The 23,862-nt window shown below is 37.6% G+C and overlaps 1 protein-coding gene and 1 long non-coding RNA gene across 3 annotated transcripts; one reads left to right on the forward strand and one right to left on the reverse strand.

Moving 5' to 3' along the window:
- Positions 1-4,216: 4,216 nt before the first annotated feature.
- Positions 4,217-23,223, reverse strand: heatr6 (HEAT repeat containing 6). 2 transcript variants are annotated; one of them, XM_082142014.1, is made up of 20 exons: positions 22,907-23,223; positions 21,617-21,724; positions 21,397-21,537; positions 21,194-21,309; positions 16,599-16,713; positions 16,146-16,247; positions 15,879-16,022; positions 15,530-15,792; positions 14,640-14,817; positions 14,352-14,558; positions 12,954-13,053; positions 12,199-12,542; positions 11,992-12,114; positions 11,801-11,890; positions 11,575-11,709; positions 11,341-11,463; positions 10,277-10,401; positions 10,096-10,192; positions 8,447-8,651; positions 4,217-5,067 (listed from the first exon to the last, which is right to left on the reverse strand). In XM_082142014.1, the coding sequence occupies exons 1-20, from the start codon at positions 23,198-23,200 to the stop codon at positions 4,445-4,447; spliced, it is 3,633 nt and encodes a 1,210-aa protein (XP_081998140.1). In that variant the 5' UTR covers positions 23,201-23,223; the 3' UTR covers positions 4,217-4,444. The 2 variants fall into 2 exon arrangements, with proteins under 2 accessions (XP_081998140.1, XP_081998141.1); XM_082142015.1 differs by lacking the exons at positions 21,397-21,537; positions 21,617-21,724; positions 22,907-23,223 and having other exon boundaries at positions 16,599-16,750; positions 21,194-21,310.
- On the forward strand, positions 13,395-13,892 carry LOC309478417. The gene is made up of 2 exons (XR_014198983.1): positions 13,395-13,580; positions 13,613-13,892. It is a non-coding gene; the product is annotated as an uncharacterized lncRNA (long non-coding RNA).
- Positions 23,224-23,862: the final 639 nt, after the last annotated feature.

Here is a 23,862-nt window from a genome sequence, read left to right on the forward strand (position 1 = left end):
GACAGACAGACAGGTGATAGACAGACAGACAGGTGATAGACAGACAGACGATAGATAGATAGATAGATAGATAGATAGATAGATAGATAGATAGATAAATAGATAGATAGATAGTCAGACAGGTGATAGACAGACAGACAGACAGATAGATAGACAGACAGGTGATAGACAGACAGACAGACAGACAGATAGATAGACAGACAGACAGGTGATAGACAGACAGACGATAGATAGATAGATAGATAGATAGATAGATAGATAGATAGATAGATAGATAGATAGATAGATAGTCAGACAGGTGATAGACAGACAGACGATAGATAGACAGACAGGTGATAGACAGACAGACAGACAGATAGATAGACAGACAGACAGGTGATAGACAGACAGACGATAGATAGATAGATAGATAGATAGATAGATAGATAGATAGATAGTAGATAGACACACCAAGTGAATAGGGAAAGAAATTATATATCAATATTCCTATGAAATATTATATATCGTTAAGAAAATGTTGCCAATTATTACTCCCATTATTACACGTCTTTATTCATTACATGCTGCCCCAAGAACACATTATGCAGATTAGATACAGTGTGTCATTGTATCGAATGGGACTACACATGTATGGCCATTTTACCCACATACTGCATAAAGTAAAATGGTATATCAGTTCATTCTGTCATATATTTGATAACAAAGTCGAGAATCATCTTTATACAATGTGTGGTTAAAAAAAAATCCTGAAACCTAAAAATTTATTGGTGAATAAAAATCCCATTGTTTTTTCATGTCATTTCATTTTTCCTGGTGGACTACAGTGGACATAGCATAACATAATAAAATAAAAAAAATTTCCCCCATCGGTTTATTATGGTCTAAACTCAATGCAATGACGAATAATACTAAATTCAAAAAACTTTTTTTTCTGGGTCTCAGGAGTAGAATAAATAGATTAGATTGATATCCCACTTTTCAATTTTCCCAAACTTTTCATCATTAATTTTAAGCAACCTTATAACATTTACATGATTATACTGAAGGCCATCCCTTTCAATCTACAAACTTTTGACTCCCCACTCAGAGTTTGCAAAAATCACTTGACATTTCATTTAAATTGCACAGGCAGAACAATTAACAGCATTACAACACATATCAGTCAACAGCAATGATGGCGTACTGCGCTTTTACAACACAGTAAAGACTTCATGACCTTTTTATGGATACAACGTTCAAAAGAAGACTTTGATGGCTCCTCACGAGGGGTCAAAATCTGAAGAAATGGCCACCGTAAATGTAAGGAGGAGAATAAATACAGGCAGAGCATGTGATGCTGGCACAGGACCAGACACTTCAAATATATGCCATCTAAATCTACAGCAAATCTGAAGTAAACTCTTTTTAAATTCAGCAGGGATTCAACATCACAAAAATGTCCCTCAGCTTTTTCTGTCTTTCACTCATTACTCTCTATAGGAGGGCCGTCGCTCACCCATCCCGTACAGTCATTTAGCTAAATGGTTACTTGGGTTAATCAGGTATTGCTTAACGCGCTGCAAATCTTTCAACCAACACAAACATCATGTTAACATCTATCTCCCTACGCAATATGTATATACAAAAGCATTTTAAAGTAAAAGTGTAGTATTTCTAGTATTTTTTTTTTTTTACATATAAAAATATGTCTTATTTAAGATAAATATTTAAACATTTTCGGAGAGACTCATCCAACCCTTTCAGAAAGGTTTTATTGTGCTTTATAATCTTAATGGTCCCTCATTTTTCGGGACCCCCAGTGTGAAGGGGGGATGAGGGTGAGCGCTCAGGAACAGACGTGCCTGAATCAGCGTTCCTCCCTCCTGTTAGAGATGAGTGGACTCTGCCCCGCTGAACCTCATGCTCGCTTGCTCTGCTCTTCGCTGGAATCACACGTTTCGTCCTCTTCTTCATCCTGATTGCACTCCTCCTGCTGCTTTTCTCTCTCATGCCTCAGTGACCCCGGGGCCCCGGAGGGCCAGAGTCAATCAAGGTATCAGGTCAAACTAAAACTCACAGATTATTTCGTTACAGCTTTTTAGTCGCTGTCATTGCTCTAGCCATTTAATGTTACTTTTCTACAGTGTAAACACAATTTTATAATATCCAATAATAATAATTCAAAATATGTTATTGAACATTTTAAAAAATGCAAAAGATTTCAAAACGGTCTTCCTGGCAATTAGGTGTTGTTGCACACACACACACACACACACACACACACACACACACACACACACACACACACACACACACACACACACACACACACACACACACACACACACACACACACACACACACACACACACACACACACACACACACACACACACACACACACACACACACACACACACACACACACACACACACACACACACACACACACACACGTTGGGCTTTCATGTTTTATGGGGACATTCCATAGATATGATTTTTATATTGTAGAAACTGTATATTCTACCCCCTAACACTATATCCACAAACCTATCCCGTCACAGAAAACTCTGCAGTTTTACATTTAAAAAATAAAAATAAAATAATTTAATGTGATTTAAAAGCTGTTTGCCTCATGGGGACCAAAAAAATGTCATGCCTTAGTATATACCTACCTACACTGTAAAAAAAAAAGTGTTGCTGATTTATTTAAGTACAATCAACTTGAATGTTTCAGTCATTTCAACTTAAATTACATTAAACTTACCAAATATCTTTTTATTTTTATTTTGTATAACTTATATAAAAAGTTGAAAATTGCTTAACTTATTTTGATGAGTTAAAGCAATGTAAAACTTTTGTCATAACTTATTGATCATATTTTTTTTTTCAGTGACGCAAGTACCTACCTACCTATGTATATACTACGTACATATTTAAATACCAACATATATCTACCTACTGTACGTACATATAAGTACCCATCTATGTACATACCTACATATACAGTATACCTACCTACTTATCCATCATTGGTGCTTCTTATAAAGATTATTTGATACAATTGTTCCTGTAAAATTTCACTTCTGATCTAAAACTATGAAATTATTTACTATACAAAATCATGGTAACAGGGTTGACAATTTAAGATCATCCCATAACGACAAACACAAAACAAACAAACAAACAAACAAACAAAAACTTATTTTTTAAACTAAAGAAAATTTAAGTAATTAATTGAAGGGAAGTTAGGGAACACAATATTTCAATATGTTCTCTAAATGTAATTGTCTATGGAAAACACAATGCGTTGTATTAGAAACAGTTCATGGTTTGAAAAACAACTCCCAACAGTCCGTTTCATTCTACGAAAAAGTAGCTTGAATCGCTCTGCTCCCAACCACTAGAATATGAAAATGTATTTTACTGTACCTTCTGATCACACTGCACAAAAGTGATGACCTTCCTCAGTATTTTAGTCTTTTCCAGTGAATATGTCTCAAGATTCTTAAATCTAGATGCATTTACTGGAGATGCAAGTTGACAAAATATGAAGTCTTGTTTTCTGTGAAACTGATGAAAATGAAGTGAGTTTATGTTTTAAACAAGAACAAATATCTGCCAGCGGGATTAGAAAAATCATGATTTGTGTGATTTGACATCCAGAAAGTGTCCATATACTCGGTTTATAAAAAAATAACGAGATGTAGTGGTAACCTAAGCAAATGGCTGCTAATACAAATTACTGATTCAATCCCCAAGAATGACTGATTTAGGAATGGAAGTTCCAGTAAGACCAGTTCTTCTCGATTATATGTGTATAACTGAAGACTAAGTAAAAGTTGCCACAAGGGACAGAAGCTACTGACTGTAAATTGCTTTGAAAGAAAATGGTGAGCACTACTTTTAGAGGTTGCAATCAAGCTGCAAAGCAAAGCATTGCTACAATGGGATATGTGCAAATAAAAAAAAATGTCTGAAACGTTTATTAAATGCTATATGCATGCACAGTATTTTGCTAACTGAATATCTGCATTAGTCCAATATACAGTAATAACAGTGTATTTAAAAGAACATTGTATAATGCGAAACAAACACGCACACTAAAGCAATTTTTTAATCACTTCCTATTCTGTGCAGACATGCTCACCATCATGATTCAGAACGATGATCTCCTTCTGAAATTAATATTTCATATCAAGTTTTACCTGAGAACTAGAAAAAAGGAACACTTGAGTTTACAAAAACTGTTTTATTTGTTCACTCATATACTGCAAGCGGGGTTTTATTTGCGTCAAATCGTTCAAGTGAAATTAGATTTATAGTGTAACTTGAGACTCAACAGGAATTTGTTTATGATACTTTGATAATATATTTTAAAATATACATTTTGAATAAAATATAAAGGTGGTTATAACGTCAGACAGTCAATCCGTATGGCTTCATCGGTGCATTTTTACTTTCACTATGGTGATTTGCTGAGCTGAAGGGAGGAATCGTTGCAGTCCGATTCTTTTATCTCCTCAAAGTTCCTCGCTACATCCTCAAGGAAACTCAGCACAGTCTTCAGATCCTCACTGCGGTCCAACACGGTCTCTTCTAGCGGTCCCTTCAGCCTGGTCAGTGTCTCGTTGAGTACCATCAACCCATCTTCAGGCGCAGCGTGATCCACCGCCTCGTCCCCTGCAGGACCGTCAACTCCGGCAACCAGAGCCACGTCCTTATCACCAAGGTAACGAACCAGGAGGTCCTGTAGAACTGGCCTGGATTGGTCACTCAGTGATGACCTCAGCGCTGGAAGGTCCTCAAGCTGGCATAAGGACAGGAGGTGCAGGAGAGCACGGCAGAGCTGCGAGCGTAGACTAGCACAGTATCGATACTCAAGGAAGTCTTCCGTATCTTCACTGTGTTCCAGGGCCTGAGCCAAAGCTTGCCACACCTCGGCGAACTGGTGAACATCACCGTAGCAATCTCGCGTTGAGGGAACAGAAAGTGCAGCGGCGGATTTGATGCGGACTTTGAAGTTCTTGCAGGAAGTGACGACGTAGGACAGGGCAGAGTAAGCTTCCTTAGACCAGACAGCAGAACCTGCGAGGGAAGTGGTGTGTGTTAAGGTGCGTTCACAACATGTCAGAATTACTGTAATTACCAGATTCTGACTTCTTGTAATTGCAAGTTTTACAAGGAAGTGAACACTTTTTTTACTTGTACCACGTGACCACTGAAAAGCCAAAACATTCTAACTACCAACTCGTCAAATAAGGAGGATAGTTCCCAGAACTATTGGTGAAAGTACCCGCTTTTTGGCGTTTTCGCACTGCAGGAACAAGGAATGATTTTAATTCCAGGAACGCTTTTTTGGGGAACTTAATTAGCACCTACTTCAGAGTAGGGTCTAACCCAGAACAATAGGAACTTCCAGTGACGTTAGTGTATGCTGATTGGATGAACGCACCTGCCATTTGTAAAAAAAAAAAAAGCTGTGTACACACACAGATTATAGCCTATATATATATTGACACGGCAAACGCTAATACTTGTCTTTTTCATTTACTGTCTACTTTTTATAACAGTTCTATCTAATAACGTATTATACAGGACTGTTAGACAGATAGTAAACCAATGAACACGGAGAATGCGAGTACTGTGTTCTCAGACTCTGACGTTCTCAGTGCCGTCAAAATAAAAGTCTGCTGCTCCGTCAAAATAAAAGTCACAACAAATGCAGCTTACATCACTTCAGAGTTCCTACTGGAAGTGGGAATGCAACTAGGAAAATTAAACATTTAGTTATCAGGGAACCACTCCTATAACTAAGTTCCTAGAACTACCCAGTGCGAAAGGGGCTAAAAAGTACAAATATTCCAAGTGTTCTGAGGCCAAAACAACTGATTTGTGTGAAGAACAGACTCAAAAGTGTTCACCATGTCCATCCGCCGTAGATCCAGTGCACACATTAAAAAGTTGCAGCTCGAAAAAGCTTTGATTGTGAAATGGCATTGGCTCTTGTGTGTCTCGTGACCAATTACATCATGCTAAAGAGCCGGGTGTATCTTTTGAATTAGATATAACTGCGTGCGTTCATGGAACGGAATCATTTTCAGCCAAGGTTTGAAATGAACACCCGCCAACATGCCAAATGCGGGCGAAAGTCCACAGTGGCGGGTAACGCATATCATCACACTTGCCAATTTGGTGGGTTCAGGTTGTGATTCGTAAATTATGTTCCTTAAAAGGAGCCTCAAACATTAGCAAAACAATGTGTAAAAAGGGTCGCATACTAAGAGAAAAGCTGCGCTGCGCAGTTTTTCCCAGTTTCTCAATTATTAAAGGGGCTATATTTAGTTTTCAGCGGCCTCTAGTGGTGATGTTTCAGATTGCAACCAATACGTTTACAAGCGAGTGCTCGTGCGTGTGCTCGAACTCATGAGCGAGCACTCTGGGTACGGGCCAGACTGAGACGCAACACACCGGAGAAAGCATCACACAACATGCTGGAAACTCGGGTAAACTCCCACTGTAACGTTACAATAATAGGCTACTTTTATCAGCTTGACGTTGAACTAATGCTCCATGCTCGTACCATGATAACGTTACATTGACTGCATTTAGCCTATGTAATGTGCTGTTACATAGGTAAATTTACGGTAAGATAACGAAAATGGTTAGTGAACTACACTGAACAATTTCAGTATAACAGTAATACCGTAGTAAGTAACATTACTGTACTGAATGTGTCTGGAATTGTGTAGTATAAACAATATAACAAAAAAAAGTGGAGGTTTCTTCATGATTAAAAAACCCTGCCGATGTTGATCCGTGTTTTCGTCCGAAGTTGATCCGATTCATGTTTGGCCTGACGAGCTTCAGCAGATAAAACTATATTTTGTTTTTTATCATTTATCATTATGTGGGGTTTGTGTTGGAGTCTGTGTTGTGCTGGGAGCAGGTCGTTTCTTAGTGTTAGCAGACTCCATGTCATAAGTTGCAGTGTCGTCGCAGTTGAGTGCAAAGTCAGTAGACGAGGCGAGAGGCGAGAGGCTCGGGAGCGCGCATGTAGGTCTCAGTCACGTCACTGGATTTCGCGGTAAATCCGACCCGGAGCCTTCACATAGAAATAGGAATACTTGCTTTCAGAGGTAATAGCAAAACCCACCCAGTGGATCATTTTAATGTGAGATTACAACCCCTTCACACACAGGCAATAAAAAAAAAGGATTCATTTTAGTAGAAAAACTACACATAGCCCCTTTAATTATGAATGATAAAAATTGTCCTCGTTTAAACTAGAGTTGTGGGTAACACAAGTGCTCAACTCGGGTGTCTACTGTTGCTGCCTGTAGTTTTTTGTTTTTTTCCTCTCTATTGATTTTTTAACCATGAAACAATGGGCCGGGTCAGGGGTGCCACCTTGTGGACCAACTAATTATTGCACGTGTGAGCTAAGCGAAAGAGTATGCAGAAGAGTATAACTGTTTGCAAGGTTAGAAAATTGGTGAACAATGCGCACATGCTATGCTTTGGACACTAATTTACGCTACACACACTGTACGCTTACTACAGCTGCGCGATTATGGATAAATTGAGAATCACAATTTTTTTGTTAAAAAAAACAAATATTTTTTAAGTCACTTGTAGCCACCTACTGGTGTAACTATGTCATTGATATAATCTTTATTTAACGCGTCAAGTTACTTTCTAAAGGTGATTTGCTCTAATTTAATCGCTACTGTTTCAATCCGAACTATAAGCTTTTATAAACAGTACTTCTGTAATAATTTTCATTATTTTAACACAGAAATAATGATACTGTGAGTTTGAAAAGACTTTTTGTGAACCTGTGTCAGAAACAGCCATACCTACACATGACAAATGCTCTCTCTGGATCAGCGGCAGCATGAACACAGATCTGAATGTTTGTTCCGCTGTGATTGTACTTGTCAAATGTTTAATGGACATAGCAGAATCGCTGTCACAGTTTTCAAAAAAAGTTTTTACTAATGAACTAATTCAATATCATGTGATGTAACCAAGTAAAAAGTAATACCATAATTTCCTTACACTTTGAAAACATGTGACTGTACACATCTTAATCATTATTTTCAAAAAAACATGTTTATGTATATTTTTCAAGGCAAAAACTTTATGTATTATTAATTCAAAATTATTTTGTTTTCAGCGGGGAAAAAAAATCATTTGACTGGGTGTTTAAAAGTTTTACAAATATTTTGTTTAGCAGTGAAGGAGTTAACTAAATGCTTTCCTTTCAAGAATTGTATTAGTTTAAATGTTTTTACTTCATTCTGATTTCAGGAAAGTTAGTTACATCACCCTGACATATTTTAAATGAATCCCTCCTGAAATTTAACCCAAGAATAAGCGATAATAATACAGATTTCTTCCTTAGAAAACACCACTAATCATTGCAAAATGATTTTTTTTGGTGTGTTCACTAGAGGTCACTCACCTAGAGGCAGGCTGCGATTTCTGAAGGTATTGCCCAGTGCGTAGCAGGCGTTCCAGCGCACTTTCATGGTAGCATCTCCTCTAACCGTCTCGATCAGTGCCGTCATGGCCTCCTGCAGAGGCTGCTCAAACACAGGCTTTCCCAGGTGCACCGGCTGCAGGAAGTGAAGCAGATTCCCGAGCGCACGGACAGCATTGCTCTTTACCTGCGACACAGGAAACTCTTATCTTCTAGGAGTTCATTCTACTTACAGCATTACTCTACGGTACATTATGAAAAGATGGCTTTTGTTTCTGCCCCTAATGAGGATGCAGCAATATTCAAAATGTAACTGATAAGCTGATAAGTAAATGTTATGGCTGATAACACCATAGATCGATAAATGAGCATTAGAATAGTGATTAAGAACTGAAATGTGTTTTAATTACAGCAGTAATTAGTCAAGTTCTTTCAAGTGATGAATTTAAAGGAATAGTTCACTTAAATCATTTACTCCCCCTCATGTTGTTCCAAACCTGTATGAATTTCTTTCTTTTGCTGAACACAAAAGAAGATATTTTGAAGAATGTCTACTATGGAAGTCAATGGGGTCCATCAACTGTTTGGTTACCGACATTCTTCAAAATATCTTCCTTTGTGTTCAGCAAAAGAAAGAAATTCATACAGGTTTGGAACAACCCAGTTTTGGGTGAACTATTCCTTTAACTCTGCAGACGAGTCTCTCTGCTTTTAAAATTGTATTACTTGAGGGTGAGTAAATGATGACAGAATTTTCATTTTTAAGTGAACTATTCCTTTAAACTAATCTTTATGCATGAATGCACAGATTTACATTTACAAAGCAACTCTTAAGGGGACAGTGTTATAACAGAGCAAGCAATCTGAAAAGGTGAAGAAAAGGTGGTCTTTAATGGGTTAAATTAGGTAAATGTCCAGTTAAATGTCAATAAATCGAACAATACATATCCAATATCAACTGATAAAATAATGACAATAAAAAACACTTTGAAATGGAAAGCTAAAAGCTACACATAATTTTAAGTAGTTTAACTGTAGTCAACCTATATAGCTGTTTAAACTATATGTAAATATGCATTACTGGAGAAAAGTTTGGGTAAGAATTATTTTTCGTTGTTGAAAGAAATTATTTCTTGTACTCAGCAAGTATGCATTAAATTGGTCAAAAGTGACAGTAAAGACATTTATAATGTCACAAAAGATTAATATTTCAAATAAATGCTGATCTTTTGAACCTTCTCTTCATCAAAGAATCCAGACAAAAACAAAACAAAACAACAACTGTGATAATAATATGAAATTCTTCTTGAGCAGCTATATATATATATATTTGACATTTAATTAGATAACTTTCAAGGTGAAGAACGTTGTAACATTTTCACTTAAAATTTGAGGGGGGTTTTGGGATATTATCTGCCCTGATAAAACATCTTATTTTAACAAATGTCTCACTCTCTCCAAAACCAGTATATATAAGGCAGTCCTAGTCCCAAAATCTTAAATGTTTGAATCATTTAGCACAGTCACTAAATTTAGGCTATTCGGCCTTGATACTTGTAGAAAGTTAAACATAAAGTACATGTAAAATACTTTTTGGCATCACTAATAACAAATGTAAAACAAGTACCCACCCTGTCTTTATCTCCTGAAGCTTTAGTGGCAGATCTCAACATGTTCAGCAGCAGCATATCAGAGAACTCCTCCTGAAACTCCAGCCCCACCGACTGCCTGAACAACAGATGAGCAAAGGAAAACCATCAGTCTGCGAGGTTTATGGAGCAAACACATACACACAGATGTGACCGCTCTCACATGTTGACAATGAGCGTGTCGGTGAGGTTGCCGAGAGACCAGGCCGCCTTCGCACGGACGTTAGGTGAGCGGTCATCCAGAGCGGTGAGGATGGCATTAGCCGTGTCTGCCACAAACATCACATCCTGTGGTCGTCAAAAAAATAAAGTTAAATCAACCATCCTTTTGAGATGCCCACAATTTTTTTAGTTGGATGAAGGTGGATTTACTTAAAGTTAAACTTGTAAATGTATACATTTAACCCTCATCCTTCCCTCGCACTTTGTAACACATCTTTCCCTCGCGGGTCAAAATTACCCGAAGCCCTTAAATTATTTGTAATTTTTTAATGCAATTTTTTGGGGAGATTTTTTTTCTTTTATTTACCGTTACATTACTAGATTTGATCAATAAATAATAAATAAAAAGTAATTTAAGCACATTCCTCACATTATTTCAACTTAAATTCAAAATAACTCAATTTCATGCACAACCCTTTTAATTCAGCTCAAAATATCTTACATTGGGTGTTTTTGCCGACCTCTTGTGGAAAAATAATAATATTACATAATATTTCATGACTCTATCAACTAGATATGGCCTTATAGATGTATTTGGAGCAAATGAGATCTTCCGCTGGGGCCTAAATTCAGTTTCTCTTCAGTATGCATTCAGATACACATGTAGACATTATAAAATAATTTTTTGTTATAGTTTTAGCATTTTTAGTTTGAACTGTGTACTGAAGCATTCCTCCCATTACATTCATTCCTAAGGGGGTCAAATTGACCCGCGAGGGAAGGATTGGTTACTTTTTAAAATTTCAACCACAAAACTCCTTGAATCCATTCATTTTTTTTTTTGTGTGTATTCATGGTTCAAGTGCGACTAAAGTCCTAAGGTCTTGGAGTGACCCGAGGGAAGGATGAGGGTGAATGATTTGTAAAAAAAAATGTTTTATTAAAAATAAAGTTAAAAAAAAAATCAATCAATTAAAATTAAATTAAAATGAATGATAAATACAGAAATAAATAATTTAAAATGAGAAGTGAAGCTCTGATTATACGAGTAGGCTGATCCTGTACCTCTCTCAGGCAGGGAAAGAGGATGTAGACACCTAGAGCTCTCACCGCTGCCGACTTCACCAGAGAGTTCTCGCTGTACGTCAGTCCCAGTAGTAACGTGATACACAGCACTTGTGTCTTATCCTGCAGGTATTCATATACGCGAATATCACAAACACATTTTATTTCTCAACTCCATGTTCGATTGAACGACTTCCTGAACACCTGGCAACTCAAGAGGTCAAACACACTCACGGGCAGCTGGCTGAAAGCCTGTGGCAAGATGGAGGAGATGGTGTCACACGCACTGGTCTGTAGGGTGGGATGCTGCTCGTTCTGTAAGGCACTGATCAGTGGACCACTCAAGACGTCCGACCAGAACTGAACCACCTGCAAATCATCCAAGATAATGATCTTTGAATTCAGTTTTGTTTTCTACCACGTCACATACACCGTTTAAAAGACTTAAATAATTGACTACCTGGCATACGGGCACAAGTTTGGCACTTTGTGGAGTGTTGGCATCAGCTCTGTACTGCTGGATAATGCCTGTTCCCAGTTCTTCCAGAAGCTTGGGAAAGGAACAGATAATAATAATAATAATAATAGCAATGTTTCCCTTAGCAAGCACCAGTTATGAAACAGGAAATGACAAAGACAAAGATCTAGTACTTTAGCGCCATGAAGTTGCACGGATGGCTCTTGCTCTGCGAGACAGCGGGCGCTGAGTTGCCCCAACTCCAACAGAGACGTCTGAGCCAATGAGAAGTAACCCTTAACCAGATGAGCCAAAACCTGAAATAAACCACAGGCGAACAATCAAAAAACAATTTTTCAAGAAGCACAAATGCTTCACATCTTCACGAACGGACCACTCACCTGCAGGGCTTCAAGTCGAACAGGTGAAGGTTCCAGCGATGCTCCGCTAGACCCCCCCGCGTCACTATCAGAGTACGGTTCCTCACGAGGCTGCGTGACCAGACTCACACACAGCTGTAACAGCCAGCACGGCCCCTCCGGACCCCCCTCGACCGCTCCTCCAGGAGACGAGGTACCGGGACGTCTCCAGTTGTGAGAGAGCTCCTGCGGGGTCCTGACGCCGGGGGTGTTGAGGGCCGATGTGGATCCGGGCTGCTGGAGGAGGAGCTGGATCTCAGGGAGGGGGGCTTGTGTTGAGACCAATGCACCGAAGAGGGTGAGACAGGACACGCGGACATTCACATCTGACATGGGAGGAAGAGACGGGAAGGTTTGAACTGGCTGGATTTTTAGCAATTGTCAGGGCAAGCACTGAACATCTGGACAGTTTTAAAGGGTTAGTTCACCCCTAAATGAAACTTTTGTCATTTTACTCAATCTAATGTTGTTCCAAACCCATAAGACTTCACGTGCTTAAAAGCTAAAACCAATCACAGCAGATTTAGTATTTTGGCTTGATCGAAAACGACAATCAACCAGACTGGGGAGAGAGGAGCCGTAATAATGTAAAATATGTGAAAAATAATGCGTTTTTTTTAACAATCAAGCATGAAAAAATATTCTAGTACAGCCCAAAAACAAAATCAAGACTCTGGTCTGAAAATCTGGGTGAACTACGCCTTTAATAGTACAACTGCAGCGTCCTGTAACAGTACCTCTGTGGCGTATATATGGACGGATCTGTTTCCACAGTGGGCTCAGCAGGCCCGGCCTGAGACGGTTATAGGGCACGTTGGACACCAGGTGTGCAAGGCACTGGAAGACAAAACACAAACCCTCTTCACAAACCCTTTCTGGGAAAAACTCTTGCATGCCCTGGAAAAACAGCAAATGCTGACCAAACCACCTTATATTCCTCCAATGGAATATTTTTGTATGGATCATGTTCATAGTAATGATATAGTTGTGATGTTTTAGCAGAGTAACCACAGGTTGTAGCTGATCTGTGTCAAATGAATATCTGAGCAACTGGTAATTGCAAAATGGCTGAAGTAAGTTTTCAGATCAAGCATCGTTCCGAGGGCACTGTATATTTTTTTTGTTTAATTTTTAGTAATTTTTGTTATGTCCTTTTGTCATTTTTAATAGTTTTTTTTTTCTTCATATTTCTATAGCTTTATTTTTATTTCAGTTTTAGCTTTAATAATTTAAGTACTTCAACTTATTTCCGCTAGTTGCCAAGGCATCATTACATATTTAAGTTTTTCATTTAATATTTTTATTTTCATATATTAATATTTAATATTCTTTCAATTACCGAAAGTGATTTTAAACCCTATAAAGTCTACTGTATAATTTGATACACAAATTTAAGGCCAATTCTAACATAATCAAACCTTTGCAGAAAATCCTGTTGTACACAATCTACTACATGCCTTCTGTCGTCTAATTGATAGTTTATAATTTTTTTAGCAAGTAAAAGACCTTTTAGTGTCATTTTAAAACTGTCCGTCGTCAGGTCGTGGTACATGTGCCTTTTTGCTGTGAAATCTTTTCTGATTTTTATAAAGGAGTAAGTATCACTTTTGAATGTGAACAAATGACTGGACTGAACCAACTTAGGTTTGCTTGATTATCCATACATAATTATTATTTTTTTTAAATCATATATCAGGCTTTTGAGGAACGTTTATTTGTACATCTCTCAATCATTATTATTATTTTGCATTGCACTGCATTATATGCCTTGCCCCCGACAATAAAAACTACAGAGCTTTGATCATAAAACTAAGCATTTAAATATCATCTTATTAAACATAATATTGGGAAGATATAGAGTGACAACTGATATTTACATGCATTTTATGCAAGTAATCTGCTATACTGTTGTAAAGATCTTACTTTTTGGCTGAATAAATATCAACAAGCATATTTTTGATCAGTTTGAGCCTTTCCTATATCATACTATAAGAGCCTTACAAAACCTTTTTTTTTTTTCTCCACGTTTCAGTAAACTGTTACATTTCCAAACTGTTATTTCTTATGTCAGGCTGTACAGGGTTAATCATTTTATTTGTTGTTAACAACACTGGCATGAGTGTGTGTTCTGTTACCTTTAAGACCTGTGTGAGGGTCTGACAGGAGGACTCCGCTACGAGCGCTAGCAGCAAGCCGCGGTGCAGCTCTCTGACACTGGCAGCTAATGTGGCCGAGAAAGGAGTGAAGGCCTGGCGCGGCGCACTGGTGTCTTCAGCGGTGGAGAGGAACTGTCGAGAACCTTCCAGAAGAGCAGACAGAACCTGCAGAGAGCCTGCTCGCACCTAGGAGCAAATGGAGTACGTCAAGAGCCAAATATGGCTGATGTCAGAAACTAAATGGGCAGCAGTTGACTTGCGTTTTACCTTTGGGGAGGGGTCCTTTAGGGCTATGGTCAGGAGGGTAAGAGGAGGAGGGCCTCCAATCCCAGGAGCATCTGGAACAAAGGAAGACCAGTAGCCATAGAGGATTCGTTTCTCAACACATTTGACCACAGCCAGGAAGCACTGAAGCGCACTCTGCCGCACACGTGCTTGATACAACCTAGACGAGAGAGAGTGACCAACATAAACACGTACACATTCACATCCATGTCAAAAAAGGGTTGTGTCAGAGAAGAAACACAGTATCAGACACTTAAGACATGCACAAAAGTAATTATTTATAATAACAACAATAATAAAAATAATATTGATTACAATTACTATGAATTATTAAATTTTTATTTATTGTCATTAAATGGCCTATTTTAATTAATAATAATAAAATGGTAATGATTTGTTGTACAATATATAATTGCATAATCATAAAAAATATTCATAATGCATAGGTTTTTATTGTTGTAATTACTATTTAGTTTTTACTATTACAGTTGTGTCAGAGCAGAAATACAGTATCAGTTAATGGACAATTAATGAGTGCAAAAAAAGTGAATATAATATCAACCATAATTAATAGTAATAATAATGTAACATGATAACTAATGTGAATGATAAATTATTAAACATTAATTAAAAGCGTATGCAGTGTTATTTAATTAAATTGTCTATTTTAAATTAATAATCATAAATAAAATCAGCATATCTGTTACTGGACATTAAATCACATACGCATGATCAGTATTAGTCTTGATCTCTACATAACGCATGTAAAACATTTCTGTGTCTTTTTCTAGGTCATTTACTACCTGTGAATGTATTATTTGACCTAATAATGATAGAACAGTTTCCTGGCATTAGTGGTCCGAGAGTCATACCTGAGTTTGGACTGCATTCCTCCCTCAGGGTCGGAGAATTCAGAGTCAGAGCTCCCTTTCTTCCAGGAAGGGTAGAGCTGCGGAGTCACTCCTGATGCTGAAGTAACACTGGAGGACTGAGAGCCGAGAGACCAAGCGCTCTGATCTACTCCACCTCCCGCAGATTTAACTTCATCACCCTCTCCTTCCTCAGCATCTCTCTTTCCCTCGGCTCCGGCTTTCTTCCCTTTCCCACGAGACTTACGCTTCTTGTTCTGTTGGGACTAAAGTAGAATTTTTGAGTTTTTCCTCTTATGGTAGATCATTCAGTCTGACACACGCACACGACCCGAATGCTCTTGCCACCTACCCCTGCGTTTTTTTTCTGCACAGCTGAGTCTTGTGAGGGTTCAGGTTTTGCAGCGGAAACGGTCTCGTACTGAGGGAGAGGAGCGGGGTACAACACCTGTGGCATTTCCACACTTATTCCTGGCAGCCCGTAGAACATGAATCTCTGCCAAGGACACAATGAGACAATTAGCTTCCCTGCACTTATCAATTCAGCTCCCTTTTGAACTGCATTACCAATCTGTAAATGTACACCTTTAAAACATGAATAGAACTACACAGTGCATACTTTGAGCACAGCCAATAAGGTGCCCAGATCCTGGTTTGGAATGGCTTTCCATTTTCCACCATTGAGAAAATACTGCATTCCCTTCAGAGCACTCTGCAATAACTGAAACAGAAGCAATGGGGAACTTTTTATAGGAGAAGAGAAAAGATGAATAACCAACAGTTTGTCTACAGCAACCAAAGTGGCTTGAGTGAAGGTGTGGTCACATTTACAAATTTGCAGAGAAAATCCAATAGGAATCCATGCGTGAGGGCGAAAAATGTCCGCACGCAGATTTCACACACATTCAAGTGGACATGAATTTGCTTGAAAGTTGCTTGGTCTGAAAGTGACAGTGTGAGTTTTGCTTCACACACTGTTACACTATTGACAATAGAAATTGGACTTTGTCTACTTTGGCTGATGTGACCGCACCTTGAGTTCTAGCAGCGTAAGAAAACATGCAGTACTGACTGAACAGAAGACAATGTCCTCCACATCAGGTGGTTTGGGAGACTGCAGTGTCCGCAGGAGGATTCCATAGCATACACCTTTATAGGGCTCCTCTAAATACGGCTGACCGGGAACACTAGCACACAACCAAATCGACATTTCACTGTAAAGGCCTGTTCACACAAAGAACGATTATGACTTTAATAACGATTATAACTCCACAGTTAGCCTTTGACTTCCATAGTGTGAAAAAAATATGGTAACACTTTACAATAAGGTTCATTAGTTAACATTAGTTAATGTATTAAATAACATGAACTAACAATGAGCAATACATTTGTTACATTATTTATTAATCTTTGTTAATGTTAGTTAATACAAATACAGCCGTTCATTGTTTGTTCATGTTAGTTCACGGTGCATTAACTAATGTTAACAAATACAACCTTTGATTTTAACAATGCATGTTGAAATTAATATTAACTAAGATTAAAACATGCTGTAGAAGTATTGATCATTTTTAGTTCATGTTCATGTTATTGTAAAGTGTTACCAAAATACCATGGAAGTCAATGGCTACCGTCAGCAGTGTGGTTACAGACATTCTTCAAAATATCTTCTTTTGTGTTCAGCAAAAGAAAGAAAAACATACAAGTTTGGAACAACCCAGTTTTGGGTGAACTATTCCTTTAACTCTGCTTTTTAGACTTGTATTAATAGTCAATAATAACAGATTGTTGAAAAAACTGAAGTGAACAGATGCATGATATATTGGTTCCATATCAGTAATCAGCTGATTTTTGAGCTGATTTTTTATTTATTTTGATTGATATCAGCTGATACTTAATATTTAATTGCACATGCTCATTTAATCTATTTTTACATTGAGACTGCCATCATCTAACACTCAAAGTTCATATTTAAAAACAGTAAAATACATAATAAATATTAAAGCTGCAAGCAGCGATGAAAGGGCCCTCGCACTCGTGCCATCGTCACTCGGTGGCTTTAGAAAGACAGAGCATGGTTGGGCAATGTGCATTTAAGGAGGTATATATAGTAGTTGCTAGCATGTTTAGTATGTTTCTAGCATGCTTAGTACACAATAGTTATGTGGTTAGTACTGCATTACTGTTTTAACCATGTCAGTTTCTGTTGCCAGTAGGTGGGGCTATGTCTACATCTGAATATCGCTATGTAGATGTGTTCAGTGCAGGACTTTTATCAAACATGTGAAGTTTGGGGCAGATTGGACATTGTATGCTTGAGTTACAACAACTTCCTTTAGCATTTCTTGCATATTTTATGATGTTTATAGCATATTACATATTAATTTTGGGGTAGATTGGACATTGCATGCCTGAGTTACAGCAAATTCATATTTAATTGCAGTAATAGCATGCTTTAACACTTAGCTAAGTATTTGATAGCATGTTTCTAGTATGTTGCTAACATGTTTAGCAGTTGGTGGCACTTTTTTATATGTTATTAGGAGTCCAGAACAATGTTAAACATCACTTCCTGTTGCCAGCAGGCGGCGCTATGACTATATCTGAATATGAGCATGGACTTGTGTTCAGGAGATAATTCTTATCAAACGTGTGAAGTTTGGGGTAGATTGGACATTGTATGCTTAAGTTACAACAACTTTCTTTAGCATTTCTAGCATGATTTAGAACTTAGCTATGTGTTGCTAGCATGTTTCTTGCATGTTACATATTAAGTTTGGGGCAGATTCGACATTGCATGCCTGTGTTACAGCAAATTCCTATTTAATTGCAGCAATAGCATGCTTTAGCACTTAGCTAAGTGTTTGCTAGCATGTTTTAGCATGTTTCTAGTATGTTGTTAGCATGTTTAACACTTGCTGGCACTTTTTAATGTTTTTATATGTCCACAACAGTGTTTAACATGTCACTTCCTGTTGACAGCAGGTGGCGCTATGACTGTAACTGAATATGAGCATGGTCATGTGTTCAGGACAGAACGTTTATCAAAAGTGTGAAGTTTGGCGCAGATTGGACATTGCCTTCTTGAGTAACAACAACATCCTGTTTCATTGAATTAGCATGCTTTAGCACTTAGCTAAGTATTGCTAGCATGTTTTAACATGTTTCTAGCATGTTTAGAAGTCAATGGCATTTTTAACATGTTGCTAGAACGGCATCAACGTGTTAAACATGACACTTCCTGTTACCAGTAGGTGGCGCTATTACTATAACTGAATATTCTCATGTAGATGTGTTCAGGCCATGCCTCTTATCAAACGTGTGAAGTTTGGGGCAGACTGGACATTCCGTGCCTGTGTTACAGCAAATTCCTATTTAATTGCAGTATTAGCATGCTTTAGCACTAAGCTAAGTATTTGCTAGCATGTTTTAACATGTTTCTAGTATGTTGTTAGCATGTTTAGCACATGCTGGAACTTTTTTATATGTTATCAGGAGTTCACAACAGTGTTAAACATGTCACTTCCTGTTGCCAGCAGGTGGCGCTATGACTGTAACTGAATATGAGCATGGTCATGTGTCCAGGACAGAACGCTTATCAAAAGTGTGAAGTTTGGCGCAGATTGGACATTGCCTTCTTGAGTAACAACAACATCCTGTTTCATTGAATTAGCATGCTTTAGCACTTAGCTAAGTATTGCTAGCATGTTTTAACATGTTTCTAGCATGTTTAGAAGTCAATGGCATTTTTAACATGTTGCTAGAATGGCATCAACGTGTTAAACATGACACTTCCTGTTACCAGTAGGTGGCGCTATTACTATAACTGAATATTCTCATGTAGATGTGTTCAGGACAGAACGATTATCAAAAGTGTGAAGTTTGGGGCAGATTGGACATTCCATGCCTGAGTTACAGCAAATTCCTATTTAATTGCAAAAATAGCATGCTTTAGCACTTAGCTAAGAGTTTGCTAGCATGTTTTAGCATGCTTCTAGTATGTTGTTAGCATGTTTAGCACTTGCTGGCACTTTTTTATATGTTATTAGGAGTCCATAACAGTGTTAAACATGTCACTTCCTGTTGCCAGCAGGTGGCGCTATGACTGTAACTGAATATGAGCATGGTCGTGTGTTCAGGACAGAACGCTTATCAAACGTGTGAAGTTCGGGGCAGATTGGACATTCCATGCCTGAGTTACAGCAACTTCCTGTTTCATGGCGAAACATCGAAATTTGTCAGGCCGCCGAGGACCCGCCCTTCGACGAAAACTCAAGATCTTCGCAATTTAACGTCGCAAAGGCCTTAAGATTACACTCACCAAATTTGAAGATGATCAGATTAAAACTGTAGGAGGAGTTCGTTAAAGTACGAGGCCTGAAAATGGCAAAAACTGCACAAAAATCTGAGAGGAAGTTCAAAATGGCTGACTTCCTGTTGTGTTTAGGGCTATGCTCCAAGAGACTTTTTTGTAGGTATTAGGTCATTACATGTATGTACCGAATTTCGTGCACGTACGTGGAACGTTGCGGGAGGCGCACTCCGTTGAACTTTTATAGGTGGCGCTATCGAGCCATTTTGCCCCGTCCAATTCTGAAACCTATATCAGATGTAAATTTTCGCCAGTTCTGACGCGTGTGCAAAGTTTTGTGAGTTTTCGAGCATGTTTAGGCCCTCAAAAATGCAATTAAATGCGGAGAAGAATAATAATAATAATAAACAGAGCAATTCCAAGAGGGTCCTCACACCATCGGTGCTCGGGCCCTAATTAAATACAGTATTAAACACTGTTAAATGTAATATTATGAAAAGCAAATCTAAAAAATGAATATCCACTTATCATCATTAATATTTAAATGTAAAAAAATTACAAATAATTTTTATTTATTTAAATAAAATAGAGTGTCACTTGTCCCAAATGTATTAACATTTAAATTAATCATTTGATAAAATGTACTACTACTGCAAGTAATAATAACCCAATAACCTCTTCCAATAACCCAAATAGTGTATTGTAATTCATTAGTAATCATTTACATTTTCTTACCAATGTAAGGTTAAAGACAGTGCATATGTTGTGCTTGTTAGGGTGTATTTAGGAACACAAGTCAAATACTAATATGAAACAAAAAATTCCAATAGGAACACAATACTTTTATAACTTAAAGCTGGAATAAACTACACAACTAAAATTTGAACAGATTTTAAAACACTAGACATCGCACACTTGTCGACTTCATAAACGGTTAAAGAAAAACACTGGGTATCATACACTTGCTGACTGAGGATCACACACTACAGACTTTCAAGTCTACCGGTCAGAAGTTAGGAATAATTATGATTTTTAAAATGTTTTTCAAAGAAGTCACCAAAGTAAAATAGATATGTGTTCTTAAATCGGCTGAAAATATCAAACACGTTTGATCTCCGACTGGATGGAACCATAGTCTGAAGCTAAAAATTATGTGATTACACTTTTTCAGTGAAATCTGTCAACTCTGATTGCCCAAAATCGGCAGACTGTCTCTGACATTCGGCAACTTGCGTCGAAATGTTGTGTGGTGTATTCCAGCTTTTAGTTGAACTTTCAAATTTTAAATGGATATTAAATAGCAGCAAGTTATAAGGCTTGATTCATAACATAATTTAATTCCCAAGATGCCTCACCTGAGACACAGATTAGCTATGCAATGCACAGCAGAACGGCGCAGCTCTATGTCGGGCTGAACGGGGTCACCATAGCTCACCAGAAAACCACTCAATCCAAGGAGTTCTGGAAGATGCTGGAGAGGATTACAAAATTAAGATGATTCGATTATTAACATCATAAACAAAAAATAAGTGTGAGTTGTCAGATTTGTCGCTCCTACCCGTTGACATTTGGATCCATTGCCATAGACCAGTGACGAGAGGGCGAGCAACACATCCGGGTGAGTCCATGAGCTGCATGTGCGCAGAGCACGAGAGCAGTACGACACCAACACATCAAGTGTATGCTCATCCACTATTACCTGGAAGGAGAAAAGCAGGATATTTTTCAGAAGATTGTGCCTCTTGATAAGAAGCCATATATGGCCATAGTGTAAGTACCTGTAGCTGGTTCAGAAGTTGATGAATCACTTGGCACAATTTGATGAAGAGATGCTCTTGGCTGAGAGGAACCAGACGGCTTGCTTGCATAAGCATCTCACAAACAACCTGTGAAAGATGATAAGTGGTCATTTAAAAAGCCATTTTTGGACAAATACTACCAATGATTTATGCCCTCTCACAGACTCATTGAGATTATTGGGAATTGTAGGAATGAGCAATTTTTTTTTTTTTTACATATATATTCATTTATTGTTATTATTTTATATTTATTATTTTATACAATTTTCCATTATTTAATGCATGGAAATATGCATATGTACACGTTCAAATATACATGTACCAGTAAAAAATTATTTTCAATAGTTTATAATGTTTTTGAAAGAAGTCTCTTATGCTCACAAAGACTGCATTTATCTTTGTTAAAAAAAATACTGTAAAAACAGTACTGTTGTAAAATATTATTACAGTTTAAACTAACTGTTTTGTATTTTAATATATTTTAAAATGTATTTTATTCCTGTGATGCAAAACTGAATTTTCAGCATCATTACTCCAGTTTTCAGTGTCACATGATCCTTCAGAAATCATCCTAATATGCTGATTTGATGCTCAAGAAACATTTATTTTGATCAATGTTGAAAACAGTTGTGCTGCTTCATATTTTTATTGAAACAGCGATACCCCAAACTTTTGAACAGTAGTGTAAATAATATATATATTATATTTTTATTTTTATTTATTTCTTTTTATCTTTTATTCAGCAAGGATCCATTAAGTTGATCAAAAGTGGCAGTAAATAGTTTTATAATGTTACAAAAGCGTTCTAGCTCAAATAAAATGTTGTTCAATGAACTTTCTATTAATCAATGAATCCTAAAAAAAAAACATTGTGCACTGAGAATAATACAATTATTAATTAATAATTGAGCACTAAATCCTATTAGAAGGATCATGTGACACTGAAGACTCGAGTATTGATGCTGAAAATTCAGCTTTGTCTTCACAGGAATAATGCATTATATTTATCTTGATATACAACTGTCTGCTCATTTCTTGTTTTGCGTAATTATTTGTATAATGATACATTTTGGAATAATAATTTGCAAAGGTTGTGTGTGTCTCAAAACCTGTCTACCTAGACAGCATGTCTGAGCATCCTAGGCCATTAGATTCAGGCAGACATCCAAGCGATGCCCAGACATGTAGTCTATGTAGGGGACTTACAATGTTTTGGGAGCTTTTCTGAGCTTGACAGCTTTAAGAAAAACAGCATAAGTCTGATCCTACCTCTGGATGAATGTTGTCATGGTTGCTGCTGCTGTAGTTTTCTGAGATGAGCTGGTCGAACAGTAAGTTGAGCTCAGTTTTCAGAGTCGCGCTGTCAGACGGTCTCAGAGAGCGGAGTTTCTCATAGCAGCGACTGATCTGATCCTGCGCCTGCGCAGAACCGTCCAGCTCATGATGAGACTTTGACTGAGGGACAAACCTTGATGTATCGGGCGAGGCGGACTGAAATCCCTGTGTGTTGCGATTTGAAGGAAAACTTAAGTTCGTATCAAAAAACGTTACCTTACCGGCCATCTTTACGGGGTCAAAATAGCGGCTTTACTATGGTAACCATGAACCACTTCCGCGGTCAATCGGAAATCGTCATTTTTAAATGAAAAGTCTTTTACAATTTATTCCAAACGTTTGCTATGAACTTTCCATACCATCTATGCTGGTTAACTAGCTGGTAGCTACCTAATATTATCTCTAGGTAATTTACCAGTCAGTCATACTAAATTTATTTGTGCATGCTCTACATTGTTTGGCAAAAAGTAAATGTTACAATAAACTGCGTTAGTAAAGCAGGTCAGAGGCAGAATATTCTGCAGGAAAACAACTTTTCTGAACAACAGTAACATGTTATTTATTTATTTCCCCCCCTGTAAATGTATGTGACTCGTTATTAAGACTGTTACTGTTCATATATTAAAATATTTAATATGATTTAAATAATTTAATGATTTAATTTAATTCATGCACGAAAATGCATAAATGATATTATTGCGCTCATCTAACAGCACAAGCCAAACCACCGGACCACCAAATTAAATTCTTCCAAATAATCCTCTTTGAAGTTCAAGACAACTTGGGTTGTGTTGTGCACTTTCTCAAGGCAGTTTGCTCTCTACCTTTTTTAAAACGCGTTTCCACTACTGTAACGTTATACACACAGGTATCATCGCTACCAGACTGTT

This window comes from Leuciscus leuciscus (genome assembly GCF_965113295.1).
Source record: "Leuciscus leuciscus genome assembly, chromosome: 16".
In the NCBI taxonomy this organism is placed as follows: Eukaryota; Metazoa; Chordata; class Actinopteri; order Cypriniformes; family Leuciscidae; genus Leuciscus; species Leuciscus leuciscus.